This window comes from Branchiostoma lanceolatum, chromosome 2, assembly GCF_035083965.1.
Source record: "Branchiostoma lanceolatum isolate klBraLanc5 chromosome 2, klBraLanc5.hap2, whole genome shotgun sequence".
Classification (NCBI taxonomy): Eukaryota; Metazoa; Chordata; class Leptocardii; order Amphioxiformes; family Branchiostomatidae; genus Branchiostoma; species Branchiostoma lanceolatum.
Window position 1 is genome coordinate 9342495 of NC_089723.1, and position 14006 is coordinate 9356500.

General features: G+C 39.3%; 1 protein-coding gene across 2 annotated transcripts; it reads left to right on the plus strand.

Annotated features, from left to right (window-relative positions):
* The first annotated feature begins 2192 nt into the window (after positions 1–2192).
* LOC136427391 (uncharacterized) lies at positions 2193–12571 on the plus strand. 2 transcript variants are annotated; one of them, XM_066416218.1, is made up of 10 exons: positions 2193–2271; positions 2534–2808; positions 3532–3676; positions 3872–4005; positions 4402–4513; positions 8762–8870; positions 9219–9459; positions 10252–10377; positions 10509–10573; positions 11227–12571. In XM_066416218.1, exons 2-10 carry the CDS (start codon positions 2620–2622, stop codon positions 11462–11464), a joined length of 1359 nt encoding a protein of 452 aa, XP_066272315.1. In that variant the 5' UTR covers positions 2193–2271; positions 2534–2619; the 3' UTR covers positions 11465–12571. The 2 variants fall into 2 exon arrangements, with proteins under 2 accessions (XP_066272315.1, XP_066272316.1); XM_066416219.1 differs by having other exon boundaries at positions 2534–2796.
* The last annotated feature ends 1435 nt before the right edge of the window (positions 12572–14006 follow it).

Below are 14006 nucleotides of genomic sequence, written 5' to 3' on the forward strand. Positions count from 1 at the left end.
GGGCTCAACGATATCTCTACGGCGCTGGGAGTGATGCCCGCCCGCCCAGACAGCTTAGCCCACGCGGGGTGTGGGATTACGGCCTTGGATTGAATTAGTTCGCCCTCTAGGAAAGTATTACAAGATGATAGGACTGGCAGTTCTAATCGAGAAATAGTGCTTCATAATAAAGATGACATACAATGGACGAAATCATTAATGTCTGGGGCTATCATTAACAATTATTCAGTATGATGGCTCATCCCTAGACAATTAATGGCTAATACAACAAAAAAAAAGGATGATTATTCCTAGAAGTGAAACAGGGTCTGTGATTTCACACCTTAGATCAAGATCCATTTCATGCATTTATCTTACAACTAGCAGGTCACTAGCAAAGGAAATTAACAAACACCTCACCCACAATGTACACACTATAAATACTTCACGGAGAATTGTGTCCTACGGACTCTTGTTTTTGTTGGATCAACTTCGGCCGAAATCTGACACACACAAGTCTGTGTGCACATATGCGTGGTTGTGTTTGTGTATTTTTATATATGTGTGTGTGTGTGTTTGTGTGTTTGTGTGTGTGTGTGCTTGCGTGTGTTTGTGTGTGTGTGTCTATGTGTGTTACGTGTATTTATGTGTATTTGTGTGTGCATGTGTTTGTGTGTCTGTTTTGTTTTGCGTGTATTTGTGTGTATGTTTGTGCGTTTGTGTGTGTATGTTTGTGTGTGTTTTTGTGTGCGTTTATACATGTGTGTGTTTGTGTGTTTGTTTGTTTATTTGTGTGTGTGTGTGCGTGTGTGTTTATATATGTGTTTGTGAAGAGCATAACTCGAAAAGTTGTGAATGAATCTTTTTTGACATGTTGTGGGTGTTGACAAAATGTAGAGAGGTCTAGATTCTGAGCTGGCGGAGTTTTCAGGTACTGCAGTAAAACTTCCGGTGTCACATACCTCGTGCTCTGGACATTCTAGGGTGATTGTTTCATTATCCATAGTATATAGCTCTTGGGTTCGAGCGGAAGTGGCATAGGTTTCGACGGCCTAGCAGCTTTTTTTAAAACTAAGGAGCCATTTTTGTTTGAGACTTTGAAGGGAAATAATTCAAGAACCTTAAGGGGTTGACGGATCGTATGCAAATAGATTTGCTTATGATTGACATAACCAAATGCTAACTATTGACATAATTTGTTTCTATCAGGAGATAATTTTCATAAGCGATAAAAAAAATGTCATATGTCCGCTGCGCTCCATGATAGTACTTTCAAGCATATGACATATGAACCTGAAAAAAGAGACACCAATTATTCCTCATTTGCAAAATCAATTACGTCTATAGTGGTTAATGGAGGAGTCGTTTTATTCCTGTTGTTAACAACTAGTAACCTGACCTGATAGGAAACAGAGCCCAAAAGCTAGGAAAGGGGTAAAGGGTAAATCAAGCTGTAATTTAAAACCCGTGTCACAGGGCTCTCGCCCCAGCCCGCGATTTCGCCTTCCCCGGGGTGAAATCACGTGCTAGTGATTTGTCTAGACAATCTGGCCAGCGATTTCGCCACCCCCACTACGTCCCCCTCTAGCGATTTCGACACATTGAAATTAAGTAATAATAAGCATAACTGCATTACCTACATGTCGAATATAGAGGAAATACGGTGTTTGTTTTTTTCTCAGTTATCCTCCTTGATTCTAACGAAAATGTCCGTGCAGTTCCAGAGCAAACCCACACTGCTTCTTCCTTATTTACATTACGTCAAAGGGTATCAGCCACCAAGACCACAGCATGCCCAGGGCCCCAAAATCAACCATGACCATCCTGTGCCCAACACAAAAACGTAACAAAAAGCGGAAATATTTTGCACACCTGTGATACTTAATGGTCTGTCCACTGTGCATTGTTAACTTAAGCCCTATCAAGCATGCGTGCAGGTGTAAGTGACCTCACACAGCTGCAGGTGTTATCTTAGGAGGCCTACGATTGGAGCGGTGTGTTCAAGGATCCTATTCAATGTATATAAAATAAGTTTAACCAATTAACGCTAAATATGCCTTCGTTGATGTAATATGTCACGTTTTGAGAAAATAGAGCTTTCAAAGATTTCACCAAAGTTCATTTACCTGAACGACCACTAACAGCAAAAACTTGTTTACGAGAAGACTGACCAATAAGAAAGCCCGTAACAAACGTACGTTGACTATAGTTGACTTACGACCAGACGCGCTAGCGCTGCCAATACTCTCAGGCTGGATTCGTCGCCAAAAGATTCGTCTCTGTTGAATACAGGTAAGCAAGGATATCAACTGGATCCGTTATAGCTAATTCAAAGGTGACGTTTGCATAACTACATTTCTTTGGAATACGTTACAGCCTTTGGTTTAAAGATGTTTGCTTTCTTACCGTTATCGTAGCCTTACTTCCGGGTTCAGAAAAGTAGTAACATATTGAAAGCTTATTAACCTCTACGAACTTTTACTCTGGCTGTAACCCACCTGATTGCAAGTAGTTGGTCTGTGCACTAAGAAATATTCCACTTCTGTTCCCTCAGCCACAAAACTGCAACTTCGACAGCAAAGTTGAACAACGAGGGGCTGGACGTTGGCTGTGTACGAGCGCTGAGCCTTGTTCGAGAAAATGTTACCTTCGAAACATTCGTCGCCAAAGTCTGGGTGGGCAATGGCGGCTGTTTGCATTGCCACCTGTATTCTGAGCATTGCTACCATGCTAGCACTGGTAGTGGTGATGATGGAAATGAAGGATTTAAGATCAGAACTGGGGACAAAAATACAGAGCATTGAAGCAGCTCTGGAGGTGAGTCAGGAGGTCATTGTATTTTATGCTATCTAAGTGTCGCTGCTGAAATTTGCACGCTTTGTATACCTTTATATCAACGTCAGAAACTAGCACATCCACAGGTCTGGAGTACCTATTGTTGTAATACTGACTGAGGAGAGATGATAATAGCAACACAAAATTTGGGGTTATAATTTGGCATCAAAAATTTAAGATGCTAACGAATCAATCCCGTATGACATACATTGGAGGACAATGCAGCAGCAAAAGTATTGTACTAAGCCCATATGAGGGCCTATGATTATACAAGTCTCACAAAAAACAGTTACTCAACTTACTGTTATGACCTCAACACAGACGTCTGAGCCTCAAGACACTAGCATGTCCAAACATTTATGTCACAGAAATAAAATCATTTCCGCTTTCAAAGCTGAAAGATTCCAAAGTCAGAATTACAACAGAAACAAATCAATGTTCGAATCCTGATGTGCAGATTAGAAATATATCAAAGATAATGACTTGTGAGAGTTTAACAGTAAATATATGTCAGAGTTATGTTGGAAGAGCTATGTTGATAACTGTTAAGTCCGTGTGCAAGGATGTACGTAGTCTTCTTGACAGTTCCATGTAATGCTCTAGTCTAACTTCTTGTTTCATTTTACAGGAATGTTGGCTTGGCATAGCATAGAACGGAACTCCTGCTTGTCAACACATCCCCCCCACAATAAACACATTTCTTTCTGCTTTTTTCAGCCTCCCGAGGTCCCAGATCCTCGCAGTGACGTCATGACAGAAAACACTGCAAAATACAGCGGGAAACAGAACGGGGAGGGGAAGGAGAACCGACACAGGTCTAAGAGAGATCTACACCCAATCAGTGACACCCTACCCGTTGGAAGTGAGTCTCTGATTTCATCATCATTAACGAAGACAGAACGCCGTGACACATCGGTTTTCTACTATTGCAGTTAGTGGGGGTTACCTATTATACTTGCAATTAGTAGACTAACGCAGATAACACGTTAACGGATAACAAGGATATCCAAACAGGAAAAATGTCAAACAATCAATGTTTTTGTGCATGTGCTCTCAGGCTGCCTTCAAGGACCCCAAGGCCCACCTGGTGTTCCAGGGAGGGATGGACAGCCAGGCTTACCTGGAAGAGACGGCCAGCCAGGTGCATCTGGTTCACCTGGTCCAGTTGGCACACCTGGAACACCATGCCAGGTATCTTTCCATTTCAAGGTTTAATACTACCAATCTTGATTACATGTTTACCTATCGATTTTGCATTGTCCTCTACCACCAGATTAAAACTCTGACCCCTCTTAACAAAATATTTTGTTTCTCAATGGTTGAGTCATTTTGGTATTTCCAAAATAGCTTTTGATTTTCTAGGTGAGCCAATATAGGAATATGGTTAACGTGATCAGGTAGTATTCAGGTTATACAATTCAATTGAGTCAAACATGCATGAAAGATCTTACTGTGGTAACGTTGCTTCTCCATCTCAGAGTTAACACACTGGCTGATCGGTGATTATTGTTATTCTTAATACCCACAGATACATGTATGCTGTCAATGCCGTCATGTGCACTGTTTATTGCTCTATTCATTTCACAGGATAATGAGGATATTCATGCAGCATTGGACTTACAACAGGCACAAATCACAGAAATCCAGGAGGGTCTTGGTGCACTACTCAAACGATGTGAGCATTGTCCACAGCCAGAGGGTAAGATCTTTTCACTTGACGGTGCGGTTCGCATTCCATTTTATTTACCCCTAACTGTCTAAAATAAGATAACACCTGCCCCTGGCCATTATTGTGCCTACCTTTTTTGGCAATATAGACCTATTATCGCAGTTATTTTCACCAAAGGGTCACTCTCTGTTATGCTAGGGTCACATTTCCAAGCCGGGGCCCGGCCGGGCAGCTTGTGGGAATGAAAACTATGATATAAAAGACAACAAAACACACAAAAGTTTTAAAAATTATTCCTTACCATACGTTATGTATATTCTTGATATGCATCTTTTATTCTTTGTTTTCTCAAACAGCCCGGTAGGGCCCCGGCTTGGAAATGTGACCCAAGCATTAGAAGGTACAGACGTTAGTAGCGGGTACAACACCGCTTACGAAATCTGGTTGGGACCTGATCGCCGCCTTTCAACCCCTATATACTGAAAGGCGTAATGTAGCAAGTCTGGCTTTACTCTATCGCTATTTCCACGGCAAATGTTTCGCTTATGTCATCCCTCTGAACTGTCTCAGTCAGGACAAAATTTACCACGTTGAGAGAAGCAAAATCGTCCTTTATCCTTCCATATTCTACACAGGAAGAAGCTCCATGATCATAGCTTCTTTATTAGAACTAAAATCTATATCTTTTTGAAACAAGCTTTCTCGTGATTGCTTCACTAAAACTCTTTATTATCTTCGCCGAGTACTAGTACTCGAAGAAGATTATGTTTTTGGTTAAGTCAGCTGTTGGGTGGGTCTGTATGTATCAGGAGTATAACTCAAGAAAGCTTCGATGAATCTTTATGATTTTTGGTAGGTGTGCAGTGCTTGTGCAAAGGAAGGTCGAGTCCGAAAATGGTTTACCTTGCGTTTTTCAACAGTACTGCAGCGGACTTTGCATTTTTGTGTGTTTGTATGTAGGCAAAAAAAGTGACGGAAACGTTAACGGATCTTCAAGATTTTTTGTAGGTATGTAGATATTGTAGGAACGGAGGTCAAGTTCAACAATGGTTCCCCATTGGCATTTTTCGTCGTTACTGCAGCGGGCTTTGTGTGGATGTGTGTTTTTATGTCGCCAGCATAACTCGAGAAGCTGTTGATGGTTCTGTATGATATTTAGTGGATGGGTAGGGTTTGCAGAAAGGAAGGTCAAGTTCGATAATGGGTCTTCTAGCGGGTACCTGAGGTACTGCAAAGGAGCTTCAAAATGTTTGGGCATATTTTCTGAAAGTGCTATGGTCATGATTTTTGTGTGGTAGATAATTTATGCCTCAGGAAGTAAGTTGTGTAAGTTTGGGCCTCCTAACTGCTTGTTTGGAACTGCAGTGGGCGTTTTTGTTTTGACCTTAGGACATGAATAACTTGAGAAGGGGTTAACAGATCGTCGTGATGTTTGGTATGTAGAAAGCTCAGATGGTGCTCAACATAATCAATAACTAATTATGCAAATCAGGAGCTAATTTGCATCATTAGTAAGGAAGGTTTGTAAATCCATAGCCTCCGTTGCAGGCCTTCCCACAGCGATTTTTAAATTATCATTTTTTGACGGGGGGCGCCACGTATCTACTTGAGCCCCCGTATCTGCTAGGGATCTCGTGACCACTGTGACCCTGTGTCCGCTGTTGAGGACCCCATAATGGGACATGTGACAGTGTCCCCGAAAACAGGTCACATGAACAGACGGGGTTATTTTAAGGTCATGTGAATAAACAGATGGGGCGCTCACTACTCTCCAAGTAGAGGTGTGGGTCCTGCTGGGTTTTAACGTGTTCAGTTTAGGCATTTTTGTCCAACACACGGTTGGCGACATAACGAAAAGAGGACAAAATGGAAAGCCTGACAAAAACACCTAAAAACACGTCAAAAACCAGCCGGACCCACTCCTCTACTTGGAGAGTACTCTTCTCCAAAACTGCACCACTGCTAGGTACGGAAAAGTCACATGCACTATGCCTATCAAAAATTAGTAGGATATGGAATAAAGATATATTCTATTCGTATATATTGACTGTACCATTTCATCATCACTTTCAACTTACAGCGCTGCAATATTAAACCTTTGTAGCCCATATAATATCAAATACTCATATTTCATGACCAGTTATAACATATATCAGCACACTAGACACATATACTAGTCCTGTACCACCAAATTATTTTTAACCCTATCTAGACTGGACTCATTCGCCACCACCCCCCCCACAACCCCTCATAACTTCAAAAAGGTATGGTGTATGATAAAATTTGCAGGGGGTGATAAGCATGTAAATATCAATCACTCTCCATAATAAGCCTTGGTTATTTGCTGAAGATAATGTGTTCGTGGAACTCTAGTTACAAAAAGGATCAAGCATCTGTCAACAAAACAATTGAGTGGCTCACAATGAACCTTGGTTCGTGGTGAAGTGAAGTAAATATTTATCAATGACCTGCCGCAATGTTTTGATAGTAACAAATGTGATGCTGCTGTCCTTACTTCAAAGTCTATCAACTGTTTGTCTTGGGCAGACGATCTTGCTTTGGTCTCTTTGTCAAAGCAAGGACTCCAAAACTGCATTAATGCCCTAGAAACATTTTGTAATAATTGGAAACTATCAGTTAATGTCTCCAAAACAAAAGTTCTTATTTTTTCTAAAGGTGCTACAAAGAAAATGTCAAAAGATTTCTTTATCTATGGCAAAGAAATAGAAGTTACGGACAGTTGCACCTATCTTGGTATCCCACTTACGTCCTCAGGTAAATTCAAAACAGCCAGAAAATTTCTAAAAACCAAGGCTATGAGAGCTTTATTGAAATTGAAATCACTTTTATCATCGGAAAATATCCCAATACAATTAGGTAAAAATCTTTCTGACAAATTTGTTAAACCTATTCTTTTATACGGATCCGAACTAACTTGTTTTGATCATTCCTCCAAAACAGTGAAACTTATTGTATCGAAAAACATTTCTACATCTACTGCCAGATATATTTTTTCTATTTTACTTAGAAAACTTCAATTGGATGAAAACTTACCAGTTGTAATTCGAAAGAAGATCAGACAAAGACATGTTTCTAAAATTAACGTCTAAGCTCACTCTAGATAATGATGGCTTTTCTGTAGCTAATATGCACCAACCGTTGGATATACCTGAATTTGACATCATTGACCTACGTTTTCAAAAATTTTTGCTCGGAATACATTAAAAATCCTCCAACGACGGAGTACGAGGAGAATTGGGAACTTTCCCCATCATATTGTCTGCAAAAATTCAGCTCATCAAATATTGGCACCGTTTAGAAAACTTACCTGAGGACTCTCTGCTTCACGAAGCATACAATGTTGTATTTTCTAGTGATCATGACTGGATTAATCATGTGAAGGATGTTCTCAATTATCACGGCCTTGGATATATATGGATGAATCCTAAATGTTATAAAGTAGACTATATTGAACATCAACTCAACTGCAGACTACAGGATGCACAAATACAAGAGTGGTTTAGTTGTGTAAGCAATAATTCAAAATTGTCCCTTCTTCACAAATCCAAAAATCATTATGTACAAGAAAAATATCTTTATGATGTGAATAATGTTGAAATCCGTAAAGCGAGAACACAGTTAAGAATTAGTAGCCATAGATTGAATATAGAAACAGTAAGAAACTTTTATAAATTAATGTAGCTCCCGACCAAAGGTTTTGCCCATTCTGTCCTAATCGAATTGAAGATGAGTTTCACTTTATTATGGAATGCTCTAAATATGATGCCCTACGAGATGAGCTATTCACCTTTCTCAATTCAAGTACTTCAGATTTTAAGACACTCAATGCCACAGATAGATTTGACTATATATTTAGATGCAACAGCTCATACAGTGTTAAAATAGGCAAATATAAAAAAGATTGTTTTGTTATTAGAAAAAATAATGATACTCAAAATTAGAAAACTTGAATCATGTAAAACCTAAGATATTCAGTTTGTTGTAGTGAATAATTTTATTCCATACTCATGTCTTGTTCTATGTTTACTGTTGTTGCCATACTTTGTACCTGCTACAATGGTCGCGCAATAAAGTTCTCTATAAAAGAAAATTCAAAATTAAACCTGCTAGCACAACACAAAAGGTCAAGTACCAAGTTCATACCATCAGTTAAGCATCTTTGAGAACTTGGCATCTTACGTCCATCTGTAACCGTTAACGTTAACGGAGTATCTGCCAATATATCATGTTATAGATAATTCCACAATTATTTCATAGCTAATCCCACATGTCTGAATGAAAACGGAGACCGTCTAGGCCACGAGAATCACCCTGCCAACAGCTGCAAGGAGATCATTGCCGAATGTCAAGAACTAGCGGATGAGAGGTAAGCTAAATTATGTAATTTCTGACGCAGGTGTTAGAAAACAACGTGACATAGACAAGAGACTGAAATATGGGTAAGGAACAAGTCTAACGTTATGATCCAACTTTTGATGCCTGATATGACACTCAATTGTTGAAACTAGTCGACCTCAATGATCACTTGAATATCAGCAATAGAACTCGTATATCAAATAGAAGAACACCATTAGGAATCCTGACCCTATCTATGCTACCTTCTGAGTCCTGACCCAATCTTTGGTGTTGGTCTATAGTTCCTTAAGTGCTTTTTTGATTAAATATTCAAATGTATCAGCGCAAGATTTACCAAATACTTATTCACAATCGGTAGTTTTGCGAACGGTCTGTACTGGATCAAATCGGAAGGTGGTGAGGCTGTGCAGACGTACTGCGACATGACACGTGGTGGCTGGACTCTGGTGGGCAAACTTGGTGGGAGCGTCGGCAGTATCTACGACACGTGGTTGGTAACCAACCACAATGTAGAATCACTGAAGAATCCCCGCATTTACGGCAACAACGAATACGGCACCATTGATGCTCGACGTCTTGCCGTGAACTTTGCTAGCCAGGTATGATATGACCAATTGTAAATTCATTGCAAGTTCATGCCTAAGGCTAATGGCAGACAAACAAGTACATGGAGATACATGGAAATCAAAATAGTTATCTAGTCTACTGTGAAAATTTTATGTTGACTATGGTTGGGTTTGACTTCTTTTTTGAAGGCAGTGGAAAATGAAGTAACCCACGTTTTGTATCGTAAGTGGGTTGGTTGATTGATTTTAGTAGAAAGACAAAACATCATTTTCCAACACATGTATGTCCCCTCACTAAATTCTTTACTGACGCTTTGGCCTTCTTCAATGCAATTAAAACTGGCCCACTTATCTCTGGCACGTGACCTTCGGAAAATATTATGTCAGAAGTCAGTATTGGTTGACTCTGCAGCTGCTGTTTGACTCTGCTGTTAATTGAATGGCTTTCTTGACGCCTCTCATAAAGTATCCCTGTCTATTCTCCTGTATCATCATCGTCAGCTACAAGTATTGTAAAACTGTAATAAGGATTGCCTAAAAGCCTACCAACATATCATGAATTTTCACTCACATATTGCATGTACTATAAGCACAGCTCAAGATTTAATCTAAGAACATTGTCCAAACACTTTACAAACATAACGCGTCAAAGCATATTATCAAGAATACTGGTCTCTATAATCCTGTTTTGAAAGGTTGCATAAGGTGGGTAGAAATGAGAAGGAAAAATCCTTCTGTGGCTGACTGAAACTGTAGATCTGTTTCAAATATCAATCACAATCTTGATCTGAATTGTTTAAATTAAGATCATATATCTTTGAACAGATCATGCTGTCCAGTGGCGAAAACGACCACGGTATCGGCAGCCACTGGATTTTGTGGGATCTTCCTAAAGGGCGAGATCTGGGCACTTTTTGGAGGCATTCGGTGGGCATGACTGTTGTAAAGCAGGTAAGTAAAGTAGTAAAAAAAGTCCTACTGGATTACCCTTGTAGGTAAACATGTTATTTCATTCCGGTTTTTTTTTGAAGATGATGTTTTAGTTCTCGTAAAATTCGATGTTTAAATGTCATTTTTAACAGGCGCCTATGCTGGCAGTTACAGTGAATGCCTGGGATGGTCAGACAAAGGTTTGCTACCAAAACAGGTTTGTGAGATCTTATTATTGACCTAGACGTATTTGGAAATAAGTAATGACAGTTACTGTGCCACATGCGAAGTGTTCGTTCACAATGACAATGTAGCCTGAAACAGCTGATTTCCTGAAACTGGTGTCAGCAACCAGTTAGATTTCCAAACTTCAAGACAAACACAGGGATGCGACTAACCTGGCGTCATGTGTTATTGCAAGATAGAATTCCATAATCAGATCAGAACTTTTATCCTGACAAATCTTATTCATTTACATAAACATGAATAAAATTAGTTACCGAACATTTTACTTCAGGAACGTTTATGTCATGTTTGACACGGTGTATAGAGGACGGGCTACGTTGGCCTCATGCATATATATATATATATATATATATATATATATATATATATATATATATATATATATATATATATATATATATATATATATATATATATATGCGTCACCAACATGTATTGTGAGAAATGCTACAAAACAACATATTACGGTAACCGAGGTATTCTGAGATGAGTCTCTATTCAATCATTTGATATTCAGCAGCGTCTTACTCTCAGAGAAGTTGGCATGCCGACGATCAAATATAATATAATCAACCAGAAGCATGGCGAGTTCCCTCTGTCAATCTCACGTGTTACCTTTCGTAGGTATGGAATCATGCCATTACCGCAGCATGGTGGTTCCTATCCAAGCGTCACCACCAATACTGCGGGAAACACCAGCGTCCGGGACATCTGCATGGCCATTGGTGTGCAGCGAAGCGGGACCAATGCACACGGTTGGTCTCAGAATGGAAATGGCTACGACTCGGCAAGGAACGATGACGACTGGCCAAACAGTAGTTACAACCACCAAGCTCCTTTCGTCACAGTCTGGCTTCAGTAACTGCCATAGAGAGCTATTTTGTAATCTTGGCATTGTTTTAAGCCCAATGTGCCTGATTAATCTTATAAGCTTATGGTACCTAAGTAGCGTCTATACTATAATATGCAAAGAATGCAGGTGGAGTAAAAGGGTTTAGTGATATTCTGACTTGCTCCTGAAAAAATGTCTATTTGTAAACCAAAGCACCAGTATAGACTAAAATGCATTTCATTTATATAAAGAGACACAGAATGGCATTTTTGCCAGAAGAATTTTACTTATCGATTATGATATGCTATTTACACGTTTGTGCTTGAACAACGAGAAGTTGGCTGGTAACTTGTAGTTTTACAGACTTATACTATCTAAAAGATAACAGATAAAAACAACAGATGCCATCCAACAGAATTAACTGGTGTGTGTATGTGTGTAAAGTGAAAGTAAAAAATACCGGCATTGTATAGATTAGATATAAGATTAGAATGTATTTCATTGGCTGAATGGAATCGTGATGCTTGATAGAATGACTACATTGCTGGTCTAGGCAGGTATACCTTGTATTCTGCACGTTTTGATCAAATATATAACAAGTTTTGCAGTTTCTGGTCAGTCACACTGTTATCATTTTTGTCTAGTTTTAGAACTTCTAGAATGTCTTCATTTAGAAGTAAAAAAAATAGAATGGAAAAACTGTCTCAGGCAGGACTGTCAAATATTCAGGTTTCATGATGACCTCAAGGATGTCAAAATAACTTTTTCTCCTGTGTTTCCTATTGACGAACACGTGCACAGTCTGACGCCATATTCCAATGGCTAGTATATACTAATTGTATATCCATACCATGATACCACGTCAACGTCATAGTGCGAACAGCTTTTTGTACGCCGAGTCTATTTTGAGCACGAACATGTCCTTAGCATAATGTTACTGTTGCTATGACTATATATGATGTATTTTGCTGCATGCAATACTCGCAAAATGATATAACTGTATCACGTATAATCAGTAACATAGCACACATATGTACATACTAGGTGAAAGTTCGCAAAATGCTCAGTAATCCTTTGATCTGTACAGACTCTTGCTAAAGTTCATTACCTTCGCCGAGAATGTTATGTTTTGCACAGCGTTCGGGGGGGGGGGTGTCATTCTGTTGACATTATAACTTAAAAACGCCTTAAGGATGGATTGTCTTGATACTTGGTATGTGGGTAGGTCTTCTTGAAACCTCAAAATGATTAGACTTTGGGCCCCTAGCTATAGCGAATTGCTATGATACTGCAGCGAAACTTCATGTTTCAATATATCAATTGAGCCTCAATTACACAACACAGAAAGCCTTTGTCGGAGGGCAATGAATTTTTTTTTCTTTTCTTCGAAATCAGGCGAAAATTAATGAGCGCGCTGATGTCATCCATACAATTAACTTGCTGTGGCCTATACTAGGTATGGTCCTCAAGCATAATTGAATTAATAAATCTGCCAGCTTATTATCAAAACATCTTTTTAAAAAAAAGTGATTTCCCAGTCATTGCACAAATACTTAGATTGTATTTAGATGCTTCTATCTGTTTACCAAACAAATGATTTATTAATTACAGTCGTAATATTTGGAATAATAGCACTATGTAGAGGAAAGAAAGGAATTCATTGCATAAAATATGTCATGGAAGACTGAAGACTTGCATAATACTGTCATTCTTTATCTTATGTCAGCATCTATCTTAACCCAAGAATGGTCGGGTATTTTCTTTCGCCCTGTCGCTTCTATTCGCTCTTTGGTAAGAGGATGTTACAGACAACCGAAGGGTCATTTGAGTATCTCTTCAGTTCTGTTCCATGTTCCAGATAGCTCAAAACTTACTAGTAATCAGAAAATCAAAGGGCCTAAACCGTACCCTTAAATCTGAACACTAAATACATACCACTTGTGTTGTTTTATCGAATGCGAATTTGTGCTACAAGGAGGGAAAACGCTGGGGAACAAAATATTCCCTTCGACTTTGATTTTATTTTCGGGCGAGCGGGATAAATTGCTGCCTGCGGTTAATACTTGGCGGTTTCATACCTGCAGGTTGTAATAAAAACGAGCCTGTTTGCTTTTTATCGACAGCGTCTCCTGACAGCAGTGTTCAGGAGATATTGGAACGTTCCTTCTGGTGGTAATAAAGTATATTGCAGGACTCAACTGGGAAGGCGGGGAATTTCGGAAAAATTAGGAGAGGGTAAACTCTGAGCAAGGACTTGATAAACCTCCTTGCTCTGAAGCATTTATTGTACTCGTTCAGAACATCCGGGGTAGTGTTTTCAGGAAATAGCTTTGGGAAGATATACAATGCCTTGTACGTCAACCTACAGCATGGCAAATAAACACACACTAGATATATTGGTCAACCCCACCTGTTTGAATTATTCATGTTTGATAAACTTATCAACTCTGTCGAGTTGTACCGCTGTAAAAGATTAACAAGATTTTAAAGAGATGCTTGGTAAATATTATTCCCAGAGAAGCTTCCAAGATGAAGTTACACGGGGGGAGGGGGCTGAAAAATAGCGTCTTTG